Source organism: Fundulus heteroclitus, chromosome 22, assembly GCF_011125445.2.
Source record: "Fundulus heteroclitus isolate FHET01 chromosome 22, MU-UCD_Fhet_4.1, whole genome shotgun sequence".
Classification (NCBI taxonomy): Eukaryota; Metazoa; Chordata; class Actinopteri; order Cyprinodontiformes; family Fundulidae; genus Fundulus; species Fundulus heteroclitus.
This window is the reverse complement of record NC_046382.1, coordinates 35,797,628-35,819,832: the sequence shown is the minus strand read 5'-3', so window position 1 is coordinate 35,819,832 and position 22,205 is coordinate 35,797,628. Positions and strand designations below refer to the sequence as shown.

The following is a 22,205-nucleotide window of genomic DNA, read 5'->3' as shown; positions in this document are numbered from 1 at the left end:
CCAAATAACGTCTCATTGATACTCTTGGGGTGTCCTTGGGGTTGGTGTCTAGTTCTAGCATCTGCGGTGATATTAGGCCTTCCGTCATTCTGAATCGCCATACACAGATTTCTACAGAGATAGGAAAGATGTTACAACTTAAAAGTTTATGGGAACGTTGATTTCAAATTTTAGCTTAAGATACATTTTTTTGTGATCACTTGTTATACTTGATTTATGCATGTTTATATGGTTTACATAGGGAAGTGAGGGAGCATTGGACCTCCCCATGTTCCAGCTGGCCCACCAGCTCTGCTCTGGATACCCACCAGCTCAGAGCCTGTCATGTCTCTGAACACTCCTAACATACAACTCTGCGTGTGCCGCCATGTGTCAGTGACTCACGTTTGGGTCCCTCCCTGGGAACTCATAAGGGCGGACATTGCGAATTAGCTTAGGCTATGACTGTCTAAGCATTTGGTATTTGTTAACGCCTTAGATTTGCTCCCAGTAAAATAAACATATAAGTGAATCAAAGGGACTAATAAGTGGGTCAGACCCTGAAGCTCATTATTAAGCATGGTGGAAGATCTTTGATGCTGAGGGCCTGTTTTAATCAACCTTCTTTTATGGCTGTCTTAATCTACATTTAAAGATATCCCTCACATTGATTTGTGAGGAGAATGGGAGTTGTTGAATTAATTAACAGAAAAATGTGGCAAGCACTACAAAACCTGTCAGATTATAAATTCTAGGACACAACAAGATCATCTTTTCAGGAAACGTTTACTAAATTCTCATCCAAGTCTGACCCTGATGGACACAATCTCTTATGTTTCATCTGCGACTCCGGCAATCTTATTTCAGCTGTAGAAATTCTCTGAATGCCAACACATCTCAGAAACTGAAGCTGATATTCTCCAAATACCTTATATGAAGGGTCAAACAGAGTGTGCCAAAGTCATAAACCCCCCCTCCCTTTCCATCTCATTATTTGAGCATTTCCCCAGCTGGTGGCAGGGGTGCAGTGCAGAGGAAATGGAGTGATATATTGGAGCTGGTCAATAGTCGATCTATAATGACTGTGTTGTTGGGCTTTCACTTTAGAATAATTTATACCTTTGCTGATCAATAACTAATCTTGGGCATAGTCAGAGCTGAAAATAAAGAGGAGAATGATGATGGCATCAGGAGAGGCGCTCCTGGAATGTGTTTGAAACTGATGCCGCGCAGCCATACAGCCACACAGCCACACTGCCACACTCACCCAAACATCAGTAGATATGAAAGACTCTGCTCTACCTCTGAAATGATCTCACAGCTTTAAAAGTTTCAACTTGCAATTCACTTTTTGGAGGTAAATGATAGATTTTGGGATCATTTTGACAAACCGTTCTTATTTACATTTTAAATGATGTGTTGTGTGCAGATGCTATGCCTGTAGATCTGCATTAGCACGTGCATGAATATATACATTTTTAAGCATTTTAAAGAGTCTAGGAGTTCACCTGTGCATGTGTTTCTGCACATGTGCGTGCATGCGTGTGTGTGTGTGTGTGTGTGTGCGTGCGTGCGTGTGTGTGTGTGTGTGTGTGTGTGTGTGTGTGTGTGTGTGTGTGTGTGTGTGTGTGTGTGTGTGTGTGTGTGCCGGCCTGTGGTGCAGAGGGGGCTGAACCCTCTGCCCTCAGATTAGCCCTTGGTTGATAGGATTAGGCTCTAATGACTGGGACTTGGAAGACAAAGGGAGTTTCTGCAAAGAGGCTTAGATATGGAAGAATTAGCAGCAACCTTCCATTGCTCCTTCTTTCTCTCTTTTTGCCTTTCTCCTGCCTCATTCACTTCTTCTTTCCCTTTACTTCTGTCTTTATGACCTCTCCTCTCATTGTTTCCTACACATCCTTTGTCTCTGGTTGTCTCTAATGCTTTCTTCTATTTCCCTTTGGTCATTGCATCCACTTTGCAACTGGAGATGTGTCAGGAATAGGGCTCACCTTATATGTAAATAGGACACCGCTTTGCCCTCATCAGTTTCAGTTTTAAAGGTTGTCAATAGCAGCCCACTTTATCAGGTACACCTGTTCAATTGCTTGGTTACACGGTTAGCATAGCAGCCAAAAACACGGCAGCAGCTCAATGCATTTAGGCCTCTAGCCATGGCAAAGGCGATTTGCTGAACTCCAAACTGAGGATCAGAATAAGGAAGAAAAGGGATTTAAGTGAGTTTAAGTTTGGTCTGAGTACTTCACAACCTGCTGATCTACTTGGATTTTTACACTCAACTGTCGTTCAGGTTTATAGAGAATCTTCATTCGAAAATGAGAAAATATTCAATGAGCGGCAGTTGTTTGAACAACAATGCCTCACTGACGTCACAGGAGAAGGGAACGTCTGGTTCGAGATTACTGAAAAGCAACAGCAGCTCAAATACGTATTTGTTACATCCAGGAAATTTGGGACACCATCCATGAAAACGCAACGCATCAAGCCTCGAAGTAGATGGGAGACAGCACCATCCATCATCCACAACACTTCTGAGTACACCTCAGTTAAGATCAGGAAGCTGAGGCTATGATTCACACATGCTCACCAAAATTGAAACATTCATCCATTGTCTATACCCCCCTCATCCATCCAGGGTTGCCGGTGTATCCGTGCCTATCTACAGTATTCATTTGAGGAGAAGCAGGGTACATCTTCCACAAGTCTCCACTCTATTACAGTGTGACAGAGAGACACAGAATAATTCCTGCACACATTCATGCCTAAAGACAATTTACAGAGGTTTGGATTGTGGGAGGAAGCCAGAGTACCGTGAGAGAACCCAGGCCTTTTTGGGGAGAACATGCAATATCTATGCAGAAAAGCCCCAGTTGACATCCAAACCCCGGACCTTCTCCATACAAGAAAAAAGTTTGTCACTGTGCAGCCCAAAATTCTGACCAGATTATAAAAGGTAACCTGAGTCTGGATAGGGTAGGGTCTGGTAGGGTCAGAATTTTGGGACCTTTTGCTACATTCAATCATCATTTACATCTGAATTCCACAGCCTATTAGTGTTGCTGACCCTGTGCATCCCTTCACAGCTACAGTGCACCCGTCATCTGATGGCTACGTTCAGCAGGATAAAACGCCATGTGCAAAAGCTCAAATCACTTCAAGGTGGTTTCTTGAACATAACAGCAAATGCACTGTGCTCCAATGGCCTCCAGAGTTACCACATCTCAATCCATAAGAGCACCCTGGGGAGGCTGTGTAACAAAACATTTTTATCATGGGTGTGCAGCCATCACATGCAGTAATGCACGAAGTTATCATTTCAAAATGAGCCAAAATCTCTGACGGATGTTTCTGAATCCTTGTTGAATCTATGCCATGAAGAACTGAGGCAATTCTGAAGGCAAAAAGGAAGTTAAACATGGTACTAGTGAGTTGTTGCTAATAAATTGGCCTGTGGGTCTCTGTTGGTGTTTCATGTTAAAATTTGATTCTGTGGAAATATATAGGCTTAAAACCTTCCTTTTTGACAAAGCTTATAGTAGCTTAGGTCACCCTGAGCTATCTCTGCAGTTATGCTGCTATAGGCGGATCATTCGCTATTACTATATAACATTGAAAGGATTCCTGGATCAATACGTGCTTCTGTGCTTTTTTGTCTCTGCTCTGTCTTCTGTAACTCCCAGTCAGTCGAGGCAGATGACCGTTCATACTGAGCCTGGTTCTGCTGGAGGTTTTTCCTCCTTGTTAAAGGGGAGTTTTCCTCTCCACTGTCGCTTCATGCATGCTCAGTATGAGGGATTGCTGCAAAGCCATCAACAATGCAGACAACTGTCCACTGTGGCTCTGCACTCTTTCAGGAGGAGTGAATGCTGCTTGTCAAGACTTGATGCAATCTGTGTCCTTAGATAGGAAACTTTTTGCCCATCCGTCTGGATGATTTGATTGAATTTAACTTTGTAAAGTGCCTTGAGATGACAGGTGTGGTGAATTGGCGCTATATAAATAAAATTGAACTGACATCATCCAAGATGACAGCATCCAAGCATCAAATACACTTTGTTTTAACATCAGTTTTATATCAATTCCTACTGACCCAAAGAGTCAATTCTGCACCAAACATTATTTTTTTTTTGGGAAACATTTAAAGAAGAAGGTGACAGTATTAAATGTTGGGACTCTGGGCACACGTCAAAAGCATATAATGCTGCTGTTCCAAAAGGTCTGGGATGTTTCTTTTTTTTGTCACCAGTCTCATTAGCATTTGTGCTAAATGCTCTGATGCGCCAATGCTTTGCCCTGGTTCTAATTGCCACAGTCTCAGATGTTGTTTTAGAAGGAGTGGCAGCTCAAATGCAACAAAACATCAGCAGAAAAGAGGGATTTAGGAGATTTTCTGCCAGCTTACATAAGTAGAGAGAAGACTGGCTCCTTTTGGCTGGAGTGGAAACATCGCTTGTGTATTTATGTGTGCAAAGATACACCCATTGGCAGATGTAACCATTAGAGAGGCATTGCTCAATAACCCTTGGTATTTTAATTTGGAGCTGAGAGTGTATTGTGTTGTTCAGAGAGTCTTGTGTAACTTGCAGTGCAAAGCAATGTTAGCAATGCCTACGAGAGGGGAAAAGCAGTGACAGAGGAATGATGATAAAGCCCAAAATAAAGGAGGGCAGGGTGGATGTCAAGGTTTGTTTGGGAAGTCATGTATGTTGGTAGGAGTTAGAAGGCTGAGTGTTGGTTTACTGAGCCACAGCTGGGCTCTAATCCCCCTGATTTCTAGAAACCTGACTGAGCAGAGCAGACATAAAATAATAATAAATCCCACTGACATTAGCACACATGTCGAGCTGTTCACAAGCCAATCTTTTGTTAGTCTGGATTCATTCACTGAGCCGTTCTTCTAGTGTTTTGCCGTTCTTGCCGAGGTCATCGTATGCTCAAGATCATCATCATTTTGAAGATAGAGAAGAAATCTCTACAAGTCTCAGTGAGTATTCCTTTATTCAAAAATACATGCTAACCAGGAAAATACATTCCAAAGCGGTTGATACATTTAAAGGAACCTCTGCCCACTTCTCATCCATCTCCCCATCGACTCTGACTAGCTTTTCTGTGCCTGCTGAAGAAAATCATCCCCAAAGCATGATGCCACCACCCCCATGTTTCACAGTAGGGATAGTTTGTGTAGTGTGATGTGCAGTTTTTTTTTGTTTTTGTTTTTTGCTTCACACATAACCCTGTGAGGCAAAGGCTCATGTCCCTTACAATACTCGTGGCAACTGAAATAGGATTTTTTTTAGCTTTCTCTTTGCCATCCTTTCATAAACGATTTATGTAGTGCTTGACTAAGTCTTCTAAGTCTTCTGTGATAAAATATTCTCACCTGAGCTGCAGCTCTTCCAGAGTTCCCACCAGTGTGTTGACTGCTTTTCTGATTAATGCTCTCCATTCCCGTTTTGTGAGTTTACATGGACAGTCACATCGCAGTAAGTTTGCAGTTGTACCATGGGGCTTAAAAGATTGATGTAACAACCACACTGCATTGTGGGATACCTGGGCGTCCGGAAACCAGCTGCTGTTTGTTTACATAGCCTTCATCCACAATGGTCTCTTTGTTTTCTGTTTGCTTTTAAAAAGTTAAAAACATGGTGCAAACATGTTGTGTCATTAACTGACACACTCATTCATGCGATCGCTTCGGAAAAAAGAACAGTGGGTTGAGATTTTTCAGTTTTCCAACAGGAAATCAAACCCAAGGAGCTCGGCTCCGTCAACTGACAAAGAGATGCTGAATGGACTCTGGATAGCCGCTGTGAGATGACCAAACCTCAGTTTGAGCGCCACATCCTGAAACATGTGCGTGTTCAGGGCATTTCCAGACTGGTAAGTTTGAATCAAAGCTTAATGTGCTGTTTTGCACAGAGCTTTTAGCAGGCTGCTAGCACAAGCCTAGCCAGCTGATAGTGATAAACAAAGTTAATAAAAAAGAGACAGTTTGTGAAAATTCCCTCCGTCATAAATTAATTAATCAATAAGCCCCGGAATATTACTAACATAAATGCAGAGTGGATGCCAGGCTTAATATAATTTTAAACAAATTTGTCCGGCTGACAGCAGAGTGTAGGAGGGACACTGTGAGGTGAAAGTGTATTTATGTACCTATGAAATGACGTGTTTTCTGTTAAAGATGAAAAATTTGGAGATCCTGGACCCACCCAAAGTTGCTTTGTCCATTAGCCCTGAAAGACGTAACATTTCTGAATTCATCGGCGGTATGAAAACTAACTCCATTGGAGAGATAGAAAGCAAACTCAGCTTCTGAGAATGTTGGCAGGCAGCGGTGGCAGGTCATGTAAAATCAGAAAGGGAAAAAAAAGCTGTTTCCCTGGAAATTGGTGATCACATCCCACAATGCATTGCAAAATCACATGTCCTTTTGTGCCCCATAGTCAACATTTCTTTTATAATGAAATGAAGAGTGCTCATGGAGGTGTTAAACTTGGATGGAACTTTTATAACCTAACCCTGTTACCTTACCTTTGTCTTACTGAGCTGTCTGCTGTGTTTCTTGGTCTTCATGATGCTGTGTGTTCGCTAATGTATACTAACAAACCTCTGAGACCTTTACAGAACAGCTGGATTCATCTTCAGAGTAATTAACAAGGGTTTACTCAGGTCACATATTATATGACTTCTGAAGGCAATTGGATGTGCTGGATTTAAATTTAGTGGTATTACAGAAAGGGGAACCACACCCACAGAAATTACAATTTGTAAAACACAAGAACTTATTCCACGTCCACCGTTTCTGGTGTTGCTATTTTCAGACAGGTGAGAGGTGCCCGGAAAAATAAATCATCCACCCAACTCCCCCCTTGAGTGAGTTTTTTGTGTGTGTCTTTACTATTGTAGGTTTTTCAAAGACAATTTTCTGTTTTACATTGTGGAACAGACAAAGCTACCTTACAAGATTCACTCCACAGTCATGCCTACGGATCATACCAAATCCCAAAAATATACGTTAAAGCTTGTGGCTATGACATGAAAAAATGGGGTATCAGTTGGGATAAAATACTTTTGAAGGACAGTGACAGTTTGAACTTTAGTTGAAGATCTTTACAAATTAAAGATGAAAAAATAAAGCAGATTCGTTCTTTTGGCTTCTTGGTGTTTTTACCACTTGCTAAAAAACATATTTTCAGCATCTTTCAAGATTAAAATCCAGTTTGCTCACTGGTAGTGTGGTACAGTTTTATCTGGGTGAAAGTGACCTACTATCCTTTAAAAATAACACAAGGGTGGTTAATTTTGCTCTTTTAATTACTCTGCTGTGGCTTGTTCTCACATCACTTTACAGTAAAAGTGTCCCAAATATTCTTGGAAAAGTGATAAAAAAAAGCATAGCCAAACTGAAGAACTGATTTGTCGCTATGTGTTATTAATATGCTATTATTCTAGCTCAGAGCCTGTATTTGTAGGGCGGCCTCAGCCAGGCATCCTCAAAGTCAAATCAGCTGCATTTGCAGTATAATAACGGTGACATCATGCAGTTCCTAGCTACCCCTCAGTTCTGCCGAGTCCAATTTGCACTAAAATGCTTGCATACATATGCCAAAGAGCGCTCCCACAAACAACAGTCCATATATATGAACTCCTGCACACACACACACACACACACACACACACACACACACTTCTCTCCTGCGTCGTCCATCCGCAGCCTGCTGCCTTTTATCTTGAGCGGTGCACAAGATGAAGACCATATGCAGCCTTGGTGCAATTATAGTGTGGTGAATTGGTAGAACAACAAAAAGGCGTTTTAACAGAGCAGTAAATGCAGGTAGGGGCCTTTAGTAAGACAGATCAGGTTGCGCTGATGTTGTCAGGCAGGCAGAGACTGGCTCTCAGACGGTGCATTTGTTTCACCTATTAGCGTGCGCGCAGGAATACTTCGCATGCATTTCGTGCTAGATATAGATTTTAGTATATCAACGGAAACATTCAACTATGTTCACCAGAGAGGCATTCATTAAAAGGTATGGCTATCAGATATGGCGAAATGCGACCTGCACACATGTAATTTACCTGTCTAAATGTCTGAGCCAAATTGCATGTGATCTATAATGGTTTTGTGGATTTTTGACCCGCGATGGGTGAAAGGTCAATCGCTAAAATGTTTATGCGCAGCTCTGTGATGTTGACTCCCTGGAGAGGATCAGATTAACCCGCGCTGCTCTTAAATCAGCGGTAAATTTACGTATATTTCCACAGCCTGGAAAAGAAACTGCTACAGGTTAAAATAATGTTCAGGACAGACGAAACTTGCTCTGAGGTGGTGATGCCAACTATGTTAGAGCCTCGGACATCAAGGAGGCTTATTGAAATTAGGATGATGATGTTGATACTGACAGTCATTGAATGAAATGTTATTCTATATGCAGAGTTAAATCTTGAAAATCAACCACAAAGTAACCTTTTTTTTTCATGTGACATGTTTTATGTTTAAATTTGATCAATCCTGCTGAAACTAAGAGATTAAGGTGCATACACCGAAATGGTCATTTGTAAGTAAGAAAAGCTGTTTTTCAGAACCACAAAGGTCTGATTTGGATGGAAACTCTGGCTTTTATCCTCAACCCACAAGTTAAAGGCATTCAACAGCAAGGCTCTTTGTTTTTAAATACAGAAACTTTGAGTGTATTTTCTGCTCAGTTTACTTAGTTGAGAAACTAATCACAGAAAATCAATTGATTTTGAAATAGTTCTGAGATGAGAAAGCCCAGATGTCTTGATTTTATTACCGATTACTTATGTTGCTGAAGATTTTTACCTTGTTATGCTCTAAAAAGTTAAAAGCAGTGAGAGTTGTTGCAATCTGAAGGTGATCGCTTCAACCAAAAACAACATTCCTTCATGCTGAACACAAAACCTGATACCAAATTAATAATGAATGGTAAAACTCATCTTAAGTGATTAAGTTACCCTTAGCTTAAAGCTATAACAAAACACAAATCTATCATCTTTACAGAAATTAATAGATTACAAATTAATAACAGAATAGAAGTTATCCTGAGCAGATCATTTCCACTTCAGTACTGATGCAATATGCACCTCTTTAAATTAAAATGATTCACATTTCTCGGGTTCTGCCTGCTTTTAAAAACTTGGGACACACAGAACACGAGGGAGGAGAATAATCATCGAAGGCAGGTGTGGTGTAATGTGTCATAAACAATGGCAACAAAACAAGAGAGGCAGAACAAAAGGTATAAAGATAGAAGTGTCAGACATGGGTGAATGCCAACTCGTCTGTTGTTGTCTTTTGATGGTTATGACACTTGCGATAATTAGCAAAAGCCAATTTCAAATGCATTCACATAAATTCCCGCCACCTTGATTCTTTGACAGCAGACGTTGTGGAACTTTTTTCTTTTTTTCCCCCCCCCCACAAAAAACAACTCCGTGCATCATTGTTTGACTAAAACCTTGGTGGATTTGTCTTTTCGCCGCAGCCGAACCGCGGTCAGCTCCCGCCTCTCCCCCGCGTCGCTGACATTTGTTGTTATGACAGAAATTTCTGCTTTGAAAGCTTCTTTTACAAGATTTCCCAAAGAGCGTACAGTATCAGCGAGGGCTCCGATGAGATGATGTGATCGCTGACCTCTTTGTGAACTTCAACAGAGATAACTTTGTTTAGAGGAGAGGGCAGCAACCGCTGCAGTCAATCAGTGTGTTTGGTAATCTGATTCGCTTCTGCAGGGATGGATGAGTGCCCCGCTGATGAACCCCAGAGCACATTTCTGACCTGATATGAGGGAAAGTTGCTCCTGCTTTTCTTATTTTACTGACCTATTCCGACCACAGTTCATAAAAATGATTAAACCTGTATTTTGTGTTTGGCCTTTTGAACAATGAGCTTCGTGATATACCTTAATTCGACCTTTTAGATAAGCTGCAGATTACTTAAAGCGGTGGCCAGGATCTGAAAAGCTCCTCCCTTTTCACTCATGTTGAGAAATGATGATTGGGTTTTAGTCAATCAGTAGGAGTGTTGTGTTTGGACTCCTGTCAGTGTTTTGTTACTGGACTCTGAGTCGCTGCCGACGTTAAGATTAAAATCAGAGAGGAAGCTCTTGCTGGTTCTCGGCTATGCAACCATAAACCCGAAGGAACCGCCATCTGTTCCCCTGTTATGTCCTTCCACCCGTTCATTTAAAAGGAAATTTAATGATTTCTTACCGTCATTCCAGCTATAGAGTATTTTTCAACATAAACAAATCTGGACCCTATGTATACTGTGGAAATACAGTATAAATAAATGTGCCGTTCATTCCAGCGCTACAAGAACAGGGGCCTAAATCTGCCTATCTTCAAGAAACTCTTACAGACCCAGTTCTTACCCTAGAACTTCCTTTCCTAGTCCCTCTCTCTCTTCCTGCACTCCCATCTATGCCTGTACTCTTATTTCCACATCGTCACCCCAGTTGTCCCTGACAGAACCTGACTGGCTGTCTTCCATTTAAGTGGCTTATTGTTAGCGCTGACATTACCTGCAGTTATATCCTCATTTGTAACTTCACTTTGGATAAAAAATGTTCCCCACATACATTCATGTAAATATACTGTATGCACACAAGTTTGCATACACAAAATCTGTATTTTGACCCACTTTCAAAAAAAGGCCTCGGTGTATGGCACTGACATTTAAACTCACTTATTTTTAAATACGATAAAGTTTACAAAGAGCTGACTTATACTGAAATAAGTTACAATATATCAGATGTGAGATTGTGGGGGTTTTTTTGTCTGCATGTTGATGTTTGTACTTGAAGCTACGGAGGACAATTAGTGTTGTCTGTGATGTGCAAATGATGGCAACAACCAACAGGTCGATTAGAAGCGTGCAAGAACGTTATAGCCTAAGAAAAACAACGTGATTGAGGCTCCAAATCCCTTTTGATCCTGCATTCAAAATAGTAATTTCATTAACGAATTTAATCAATACTATTTTTTTTGCTGAATAACTAAAAGGAAGCAAGAGAGAAGGAAGTTGAAAGTTTCTGTTAGTAGCTAGCTATCATGAAATAACCATCCATCCATCCATCCATCCATCCATCCATCCATCCATCCATCCATCCATCCATCCATCCATCCATCCATCCTTCCAGGTGTCAGATCAAAAAGGTTTTCTGAAGTCCAATGCAAACCCGACGTTTTAGATTTGTATTGGTCCTTAAAACTGGACATTGTTATGATTGCTCTGAACAACCAGGCACTACTTTGTGTTGGTCTATTTATCACAGGGGTCTGCACCATGACACTCCAGGCTGCATGTGGCTCCTTGACGAAGTTTTACCTAAAGAGAAAATAGAAATGAGCAGGGTTATAGGAATAAACAAAAGTCTAGTTAGAGCTGTTGGTCTATCTGATTTCATGCAATTTCTGCAGAGTTCCTGCAACACCTTGGTAGCAGCTGTTCAAGAGAAATTTTTCCTCTTGATCGGTTTTGTTATTTGGCTTTAAGCTACGGGTTTTTATCTGTTGAAGTGGGTTACCGGTTCTTACTCAGTTAGCCTTAGAAAGTGTTAGAAAGTCTTCTAGTAAAAGTTTAAGGTTTTTCTTTCTTCCGAGAATAAAAGGATATTAAATAAAATGCAGTCTCTACATTTTGCAATCAAGCGACTTATATTTAAACTGATCATTTTTAAGGGTCACGTAGGGTTCGTGGCTCTAGGCAAAGTGAATAATGGTTAAAAAAATGGCTCTTTAGAGTGAAAAGGTCTTCCTTCTGCCTGGTCCGTAGCTTTAAATCGAAAGTTAAAAAAAAATTAACTATGTGGTTTAACAAGTGAGAACGTGGGACAATTCAGTGGGTATGAATACTTTTGCAGGACCATGTTATTGAAGTATTGATCTGAAACGCTGGCAGAGAAGTCCAACTCCTCCACTCCACCTTACCGACGGTTCCATATCTCTTCCTTATGTCTGACGTCGGCTGTTTCTCTGGGGCTTGTTGCTTTATTACCACTAGGCCATGCTGTGCTCCCAGGCCACTCTCCGCTCCAGCCTAAACTCACACTCATCCAGGAGAAGATAAGTCTTCACACCTCGTCTGCAGCCTTTCCCTCCCAGTGCTCTGTGTTTTTTTTTTTTTTCTCCCCCTCCCGGTTTTATAGCTTAGCTCCCAACACCCAGCCCTCTTCTCATCGTCATCATTCTTCATCGCTCTGCTTTGCTGCACTCATTTTTTCTCACTTTTCTCCTTTTCTAAGGTGCTGATCAATTCACAGTCTCCCTGGGAGGTGTAAGGAGCCCCCCCCCCCTCCCACCACCACCACCACCCCATCCAACCTGCATCACCTCCACCCTGAGCACTGCCACTGCCCAGGAAGAATCACCCTTTACTCTCTCCTCACCCGGCTTTGGATGGAGGGGGGCTTTTAATGCGATGATGATGATGATACCGCCCTCTTCTGCTCCTTTTTTTTTTTTTTTTTTTTTTTTTGCGGAACTCCATCTGTCTCCTCTGCTCCCTGCAAAAGTGTCTGTGACACCATTAGCACACCTGAAATAATAGCGCTGGTGACAAATGCTGCTGGATGGCTTTGCAGAGAGACACAGAGGGAAAAGAGGCAGAGATGGAAGGTGTGTGAGAGCTTCCTCTCTGCCCGCGCGCCTAATTCAGTCACAGCAGCCTCTCCCGGAGTAAAAGTGGAGCTGCTGACCCGGCGGCCGGTGGCACAATGTGAAAATTGACTGGCGGCGTTCAGCTATTATTGCAGCAACCTGCTGTGCCACGACGTATATATGTTTAAAGGTCTCCCAATGCATGTGGTTTCACACCGTTCCCACCGTATAGGGAAGCAGCTGCTTGTCGCATACCTATCGACAGGTGTGATGCAGCTCTCCGAGAATTACCGTCGCATCCAAGGCGCCGGGGTTCAGTCGTTTGCAGATATTCGTCATCAATCCACATGTTCGCATCACAGCGCCGCCTACGTAACTGCTGCTCAGAGGCAGAGCAGCATGTTTTAAGGTTAACGTGGAGCTGAGCGAAGCTTTGATTTATTCTGCATGATGATTCACGTCATTCAAATTATTTTTTTTCCATCGCCTCAGAGTACAGATGCATCTCAAGACATTAGACTATCACTGTAAATATATTTTCGGTAATTCAATTAAAACTTGTTTTCCCATATGGCACAGGCTCGTTATGGACAGAGGGGTTTGTTTGAAGTGTTTGTTACATTACTGGATTATTACACAGAACCAACAAAGGAGGGATTGAAACACAGTCCGCTTGCAGAAAACGGTGTCCATATACACTCAGTAATTGATTGGGCTTCCTTTTGCATGAATCGCTGCGTCAATGCAGCGTGGGATCAAGGCGAAGCGCCCGTGGCCCTGCTGAGGTGTTAATGAAGCCCAGGTTGCTTTGATAGCGGCCTTCAGCTGGTCTGCATTGTTGGCTCTGGTCTCTCTCATGTTCCTCTTTGACAACACTCCGTAGGTTCTCTGTGTGCTTTAGGTCAGGCAAGTCTGCTGACCAACCAACCACAGGGACACCGTGGTTGATAAAGCAGCTGTTGGTACTTTTGGCATTGCGGGCTGTTGCCGAGTCCTCCTGGAGAATGAAGTCTGAAAATCCATAAAGCTTGTCAGCAGATGGATGGATGAAGTGCTCTATAATAGCATAATTGAAGAAACACAGTGAGAAAACCTCTGCAGACGATATCACCCATCATAACATTACTGTCTGTGAAAACTTCAGTGGACCTCTAGTAACTTGTATTCTGTGCCTATGTACTCCTCCTAACACAAGGTGTAGCCCATGACCTGGGTATATATTTGTGTGAGCTCTTTAAGCTCATATCCACGCCTCATTAACCTCCCCAAAACTCCCGAATGGTACTTCAAGACTGGTTAACCCTGTTGCTTTTGCATCATATTAGACCAGACGTTGTCCCTCCACTAAACTTTCTATTATCATGCTTGGAAACAGCACTCTGGACAGCCTTCTTCTTTAGCAATGACCCTTTATGGCGTACCCTCAGTGACAGTTCATTATCAAAACTGAATTTGGGTTTACATTAGCTGTGAGCTCTGATGATCAAACTTGACAGAACCAGAATAAATATATCATGTCATATGTTTCAGTGGTTGACTTTTTGAACTGAATTGATGGTTACAAAAAAATATATATATATTTTTATAATTTATGATTCTAATTTATGAAGATTCAAATGTAGGTCAGACCTGCAAACAACTTAATCACTATTCTGAGGTATGAAAGCTAGTAACAAAAAGTATTTGTCATTGCATTGTTGTAACATTTGGAAAATTAGGATTCATGAATTTTAAGGCTTTTATTGAATTTAAGTGTGCTTATTTTACAAAAAGTAAATCAGATTATTACCAGATTATTTATCCCCTTTAAGGGTTCTGGGGGTGTTTATGTTACCTCAGCCTCCAGCAAGTCTATAACATATTTTTGGGTAAAACTGTGCTGTCGATGAAAGGTTGTGAGTCTAGGATCAGTTTGCCATCAGCTGTAAGAGAGTTTTCTTCATGTTCAATATTTAATGCTCATTTTAAGCAGTATGGTAAACTTTATACATATTTCTTTATTTTTTTTATTTTAGTTTGTGTAACTATTTAGTTTTATATTGGGGGTTTTTCCAGCGTTCCTGGATTTTGATGCTTGTCTTTTTCAGTCTCTTTCACTGTTATACCATCATCCTGCCTGGGATTACAGAAGAAAGTCAGCCTATTGGCTAGGGTCATATTTATAGTAAACCATGTTGATTAGATTAGATTAGATTCAACTTTATTGTGGTTACACAGTACAGGTACAAGGCAACGAAATGCAGTTTAGGTCTAACTAGAAGTGCAATAGCAGCAAGTGCAAGATAAACAATGGTTCCACATGTACAGGACATGGGTTTTTACTGAATAAATATAGACATGTATACTATGATAGACGGATCATTAAATCTATATCTTTATTATAAATAGATACATTGCATTAGATTAAATACAATTTATATATATATATATATTTATATATATATATATATATATATATATATATATATATATATATATATATATATATATATATATATATATATATATATATATACATATACACAAACACACATATATATGTATGTATATGTTGTAATTGCTTCGCTTGTCCATTGAATGTGATCTAAGGTTTTATCTCTTTCACCAATTTTATGTTATGTACTTTGTCAAGTAACTCAGCAAACCTTGTGGGAATCACTGCAATATCAGCAGCAACATTCTGTAAAATGAGACAGGAAAAGCACGTATTAAATACAAAACACATAAAACGCCGCTTGAATGAAGAAATCCTTTATTGCACAAATCACAAACTTCTACAAAGATGATAGCGATTTACAGTAGATTATAAACACCCAGCTCTATCGCTCCCCATCACTGATAAATGTATAAACGTCGACGCATGAAAGTTACATTCCAATTAATATTGTAGCGCCCTGTGTGTTTCCTTTGTATTCAAACGGTCCCTGGCAATGCGTGCAATTTCTAAGATAACCGGTAGAAGGCGCAAATGATTAAGCATTAATGTCTGATGGAAGCAGGAGCAGCTCAGATGAACATTTTTGGCCAAAGTGAAGGATCCAGCAGGAAGGAATACAGCCTGAGAGGATAAAATAGCCCTCGATAATTAAAGGGGGTTGCCGAGTTCAGGGTTAGAACGTCATTACGTGATGCGTTGGAATATTTTTATTGCACTAAAGCTTAGACACAGCTACCCAAGGCATTTGTTTTTACTAAAAACACAGACTTGGATACAATCACGTTAACTTCAATAAAAAATATATTTATAGAATATTTTATTTAGACAATTTTAACAATTTACGAAAGCACTAAATCATGCTATTTTTTTCCGACAAAATATCTGATATTGTATTCTTTATTTTCACATCAACTTGTATCTCAGAAGTAGAAAGCGGAATAAACCACTCGCTTGTACAAAGGAGAGGGCCTTTTTTCTTCTGAACAACAAGATCGATTCTAAATGGAAATAAATCAAAACCCACCCGGATCCCACTGCGCGTATGTGCGCCCTAATGATCCCAAATGCAAAGCTCTAACAGGCGAGAACATAGCGGCGGTGGTTCCACCTAATTAGATAAACTGTGAAAACTTTGCAGCAGGTCTGCATGTGTGCAGCAGCAGCAGCAGCAGCAGCAGTGACACAGACCAGGGAGACCTGCAGTGGCCTTTTTTCTTTTGCAGATCCCAACATGTTTGAGGCGCAGAGCTGCGGGGCTGTGAGAAGTTTGACCCCAGTTTGACTTCTCGGGGCTGCCATTTGTTCCTCAACTAACTCCGGCCATTACCTAAAAGTCTGGTAGAAGTTAGGTGACCTGAATTAAAAAAATTTAAAAAATACTTTTCACATTTTCTCTGCTAAAATCTGTTCACAAACTGAGTAGGGGATAAAAAAAATATTAAGAATAACGCGGAACATATATTTCATTATATGTTTTGCTGCGTAATTCTAAAGCTCTGATTCCTTGTATCCACGCAGCAGGCATGAAGACGCCATGGCCGTCTAAGAACTCTTCCATTTGTCTCCCCAGTCAAACGCGCTGCTGTCAGTTTGCATCCAGTCATTTGAAAGTAATACGCAGTGATTTTATTGAAACGACTTAATGCATTACCGTCATCGCAAAGCGGATTAAGCTGAAGTGACGGTATTTGCCCTCCGCGCTCTCCTTTCAGGATCCCAAAACGCACTGACCCCTCACCGACGAGCAGCTCCAGGAGAGGCTGCGGCGCTCCCGTTTGCTTTTTTTTTATGGACGCTAATTGAAGGAGCTTAATTGCTTTCTAATGCCACGCTGGTTATTTTACAGTCAGCAGGTGTTGATGCAGACCCCATTCATGCTAAAACACGCTGTTTTTTTTTTTTTCTTTTACCAAGAGCCGCATCATCCAGGATAAACATTTCAGCTTCCTTTTATTTATTTATTTTAAATTAACTTCGCTTCTTAGAATGCTATCAATAAATAGTGCCTTGTTAATTATTTACAATTTCATTAGAAATGGAGCGTCATACTCACCAGCAGACAGCTGAAATAATAAAAAGATCAACAAGTCAGCCCAGGTTTTGCGATGATCCGTGTTTTTGTCAGTGCGTAAAAGTCCCGCGCCCCCGTGGATCCTCTGGCCCGTCTGTCTGATCCTCAGAGCCGCGGCGGCCAGACTGTGGCAGTTTTTTTTTTTTTTACCGGTCATTTCATACCAGTAAAATCGTCCCATCGGATCTGACCGCTCAGGGACGTTGTTGCTCAGGAGTCAGCGCCGAACGAGTGAAGCCGCATTATCCATGTTGTGACACCGGCGGTGGCACCGCGGGGCAGATGATCGATGGCTGGACGCTCCTGCGCGAAGGGGGAGAGGGGAAAAAAACTTCAAACCGACAAGCGACACCTTGTGAGCGCGATCTGAAGATATTAGGGCTCTTTTTCTCACTCAGTCACAAGAAGCGGAGAGGAGGGGGGGTTGCAAACCTCTGGAGGGAGATCAAATAAACTTTAAATATTTGTATTTATAATTTTGGTCTTTACTGGAAATTCTAATTCTGTGCTTGCCTCGTAAAACCTAATGATGTGCATGTCATTCCGTTTTATATCACATGAAATATCCCATTAATATTGTATAAAGATATTGGGGTTAGTTTAACGCCGCTCCTAATTGGGGTAAAAATTTGATTATAAAGAATCATATGAAACAAATAAGTTACTATTAAGCCATCTGATCAAACAAGACCAGCTAATTTCTAACCACAAGGTATAAACAATACAATAATTGATACCAGAACATTCCTGCATTTTTTTCGGTATAAATGACAGTTCCCCGCCATGATTAAAAATTAATTAATAATCATTAAGACTTTTACAATGCCTGGAAAGAAAACTGTTTTGGCGGAAGTCAAATAGTCAATTAAACAGGGAATATAACTACAAATACGTACATTTTGCCCATGTGATTCAAGTTTAATTTTCATTTACTTTGAAAAGTTCTTAAAAAGCTTGCTTGGAAATTAAAGTTATGAAATAATATAACTAACGCATACGTGTGTACTTGTGCGTTAGTCTGAAAGAGAACCACGCTGAGGACCTTTTTGATCTGATAATGTCTGTTTCTAATGGAGATACGCACCGTGAAAGCCGACGGATACGCAAACTTGTGTGCTTTCTCTCCGCGGAGCACTTTTTTTTTTAGTTTGTGCCCGCTTGCAAATGTGGCCTAAGGACGCGATCAATCATGTTAGATCGATCACGCTATAGGGAACCAATAGGGGGGAGAGCTCCCATCCCTGTGCCTTTCTACCATTGGACAAACCGGGCAGAGTGGAGCGACCCATTCAGCGCAGCTGCGGGGGAGCGAACACCATCAGACATTAGTCAGACCTAAAAAGGTGCGCTCATGAAGAGTTTGCACGGGTTCTGTTAAACTTTGTGATACAAACTAAAACCAAACAAATAAACCCAATATCATATTACTGTGCCAACACAATTTGAAGCATTAAGTGCAGGCGTCCTTGGTAAATACCTTTGTTATTCGTGCGGCATTTTCAGAGCAGTTTCCTCTCTTTGCAATTATTTTATTTATTTCTCATCTTCATAATTAGGCTCTGCGCTCATTGCTATTATTGCAAATTGTCTAAATAAGTGAAGGGAAGGCCTCCAGTCTGCAAACAAATGGATGTTTGATCACAGCAATGCAATCATACCACACTGATAAAACAAACTGTTAGAATTTCAACAATAAAATGAAAGTAATTTGTTTTATATGGGTAGCCTGCATTTGAATCAGTGTTTCCTGAGTAGATATTAAAGAACATTAATAGCTATAAGAGACCTAATAAATCCCAACCAATGTTTAATAGTTACTTAGTCGACTAAATTAGACTTGAAACAGATTTCTGACTTGTTCTTGTATGGTTAAAAACAATGAAACAAACAAAAGCAAAACATAGAAAGACTGCTTGTGATTAAGATATAAAATGTAACTACAATAGTATTAGACTTTTAAAATTTATTCTAATGAGGTGGGTAGTGAACTTTTTCCCTGACAACAATGGACCTGCCATTCATGAGCTGTGACATGCTTCAGGGTTAAGAACCTACACTAGCTAACAAGTTTGATTTTAGCATTAGCTTTGTCGCTAGTCAAGGTATAAAAAGGTACTGAAATAGTAAACTTCTTCAGTTTGTCCATAAAAGTTAGAATATACAGAATTTCCCACATACCCAAAGCTAAGCTGTATTATTCATTATGAACAAATGGCTCAGGTATAAGACGGTTTGCTGGCTAGCAAATTGATTTTAGCATTAGCGCTGTTGTTAAACTAGTTCAAGCTGAATACAAACTGAAGTTCTTACTCCAACACAGAAACATCCACAACTACAAGTCTGAGAGTTCATTCATTTTTATAAAGTAGATTTGTATTCACAAAAAATACATCCGGTATAAACATATGAGCTCAACCGCTCTCTGTTGGACACCACACATAATGAGTGAGATTAACGGTTGGACTGAACCAACATATAAATTTAATTCTGATCATATTATGACTAACGAGCAAGCTTGATTACATTTCAGATACTTTTACTGACTAATATTTAATTGCGTCAAAAATTCAGTTTTACAGTGTAGCAACAAATTGTTTTTAATGGTATTTCGAAACATCCAAAAACAGATTCACCCTGTCATGGTTTCATTCCTTTATTTACAGTCCAGGCCATCAGGGCTCTTAATTATATACCTGACTATAACTCACAGTTAAAAGCTGGGTTAATTAGTCCTCCATAAACTATCCACAAGCTTCTCGTTAGTAGATTATGGAGCCATTAGCACCAAAATCTTCACGTTTTAAAGTCAAACAGTGAACATAACCGTGAGTGTGAGACTTAAATCTGAAACCATGAGTGGATTTTTAATTTTTTTTGTGTGTTTCTCCCAGAGCGGCATACTCCGCTCTGCTCCTCTCGCAGGGTCCTCCCACCCCTCCTCTCAGCCGCCACTTGCTGCAGCCCGGTGCGTTGTGTAAGACGCGACCTGTTATGGCCACCACTACTTCCGGGTTTCAGCAGTCTGGTCCAGATCCTCCGCGCTCCTCCTCAGCTCGAGACGCACACAACATCCCCATTGTGCGCAAACGGCCGAGGCAGCTCACGCATGCACACGCACCCTCCACACACTCCCCACTGGACGCGTTCGCGCACTCGCGCGCAACATCGATCGTGGCTCCTTTAAGAGAGCCCAAGCCAGAATTATCACCCCACCTCCTCTTGATCTTCCTCTAGACGCTTTTGCATAAGAAAATCAAGCTGGGAGCCGAGAGTGATCAAAGAAAACGAGAGGAGAGCTGCTTCGTTTTTTAACGGCGATTGTGACCATTAAGCGTTGAGGTGGTGCCGATCCCGTGGAGACGCGCGTCGGATCCATCATTCCTCCGCTACTTTTGACAAGCCCCCTCGCGTTGTGACTGACAGTCGGAGTGGCAGAAAAGCAATGAAAGTGGGCAGTTTTGTTTAAAGGGGCTGTTTTATTTTCACCCTGCTTTTTGGGAAAAGGACCCCGGCGCCGCTGCCGAGAGGACAGCCGAGGACGTGGATCCGCCGCGCCCGGGCTGAACTTGCACTGAGAGCGAGCGGGAGCTCCTTGGAAGAAACAAGAGGAGAAAAGGGAACTCGGGATTTTTGGCTGAAAACTCTTCTCGTTTGTTTTGGATTTTCCTTCCTTTATCCCGCGTCCACCCTGGCCTCAGAGGGGATTTACCCAAACTGAAAGGACGACCAGGGAGTGCGGAGGGTTATGGCGCAACGGGTACGTAGGGACAATCCTCCCCTAACAACAACAAAAAAAGTTTCTCTGAAGTCCACCGCGATGCTCGCTCTGTAACGTGGCTTCATTGAAGCACAGACCCAACACGGACCCACGCTCGGCTGCGAAACTTTCTGCCCCGTGCCCTCCTGACAAAAAGAGAAAGGGTGGTAATGTTTGGCGTCCTTTGGCACGGTGTTACGCACGGCCGCGCTCCACGAACCGGCCCCACTGCGGGAGACTGGAAGCGCGATCATATCTCTCATCGGGCTATGTTTTTTAGATTAGTTATGACAGGCCAGTAACTGGAAACGAAGTGAAGGGGGAGGGCGTAGAGGCAAAACAAATCTATGCATTTTCTTTTATTTCAAGCGCCCTGTCAATATTTAGTTATTTGTAATATTTGCCAAAAAAAAAAAAAGAAAAAAAGAAAAAAGAAAAGCCAAACTTCATCTATTCTTCCCAATTGCGCTTAAAATTAGACCAACACATTTTGGTAAGGCTGAGATGATTCATGTAAGTAGCCCGGGACCATCCGAGGGTGTAAAAGCAGTGAGTTTTTAGGAAGCGGACGCATTTAGTGGCTTAGTTTTGGCACTGCACTGCAGCTGCACCACGCTGGGGTTTGCACCTCTTTGCCTTTAGGGTCGAAACGCTCAGCTTTAAGTGATAATGCTTTTTACTCTCTCCCCAACACTTGTTTGTCACGTCTTGAGAGCACCATCAATAATTCAGACTTGTTTTTTTTCCTCCAGTCTGCTAAGGAGGAATATACTCTTGTAACTTTTAACTTCCATGTTTATAAGATTCTTCAGAGTGTCTCCTACAAAATGCGTCTTAAAAAAAAACTACTAGGGCGGGAGATCTTTGTTTAACCTAAAACAGAATTATTTAGGTAAACCTCATGTGGAAAAAAAAATCAGCTTTTACGTGCATGCACTAAACATGTTGCACGTAGTATGCTGCAACGTTATGAGCCTTTAAAATTAGAAAGCAATGCAATTAACAAGTTTAAGAGATTTTGTGCAAAGTGGAAAAAACAGGACATCAGGCTGGCGCTGTTTAAACTCACCGCTTCAAGTCAATACATCTTCAATAAGTCATGTTACTGATGGTTTTTCATTTAATTTATTTTTTTAAAAATCTCTAATTTTATTCTTTTCTTTTTTTGGCTTTGAGAGTCGCTGCGAATGAACGGATAATAAAAAAAGTTGCAATTGTAGCTTTGCCTTTGGAAACACAGTCCAGCTTCAGACTTGAAAACTTTTCCTCTGAGCGAGAATAACTTTTAGCAGTTAAAATGAATTGTGTTACTAATTTGTTTGATATAATTGTCAGTA

At 41.1% G+C, this 22,205-nt stretch overlaps 1 protein-coding gene and 1 long non-coding RNA gene across 4 annotated transcripts in view; one reads left to right on the top strand and one right to left on the bottom strand.

The window, feature by feature from the left end:
• Positions 1-13,120: 13,120 nt before the first annotated feature.
• On the bottom strand, positions 13,121-18,866 carry LOC110369151. Of its 3 annotated transcripts, none has more exons than XR_004927571.1 (4): positions 18,196-18,866; positions 17,094-17,414; positions 15,209-15,283; positions 13,121-13,659 (listed from the first exon to the last, which is right to left on the bottom strand). It is a non-coding gene; the product is annotated as an uncharacterized LOC110369151 (long non-coding RNA). The 3 variants fall into 3 exon arrangements; XR_004927570.1 differs by having other exon boundaries at positions 15,249-15,283; positions 18,196-18,861; XR_004927572.1 differs by lacking the exon at positions 15,209-15,283 and having other exon boundaries at positions 18,196-18,860.
• Positions 18,867-20,118: 1,252 nt separating this feature from the next.
• meis1b (Meis homeobox 1 b) overlaps positions 20,119-22,205 on the top strand; it is a 101,569-nt gene continuing 99,482 nt past the window's right edge. Inside the window, exon 1 of the mRNA XM_012872825.3 lies at positions 20,119-20,868. Coding sequence (XP_012728279.1) covers positions 20,857-20,868 — 12 coding nt within the window. The 5' untranslated portion in view covers positions 20,119-20,856. The remainder of the gene's footprint in view (positions 20,869-22,205) is intronic.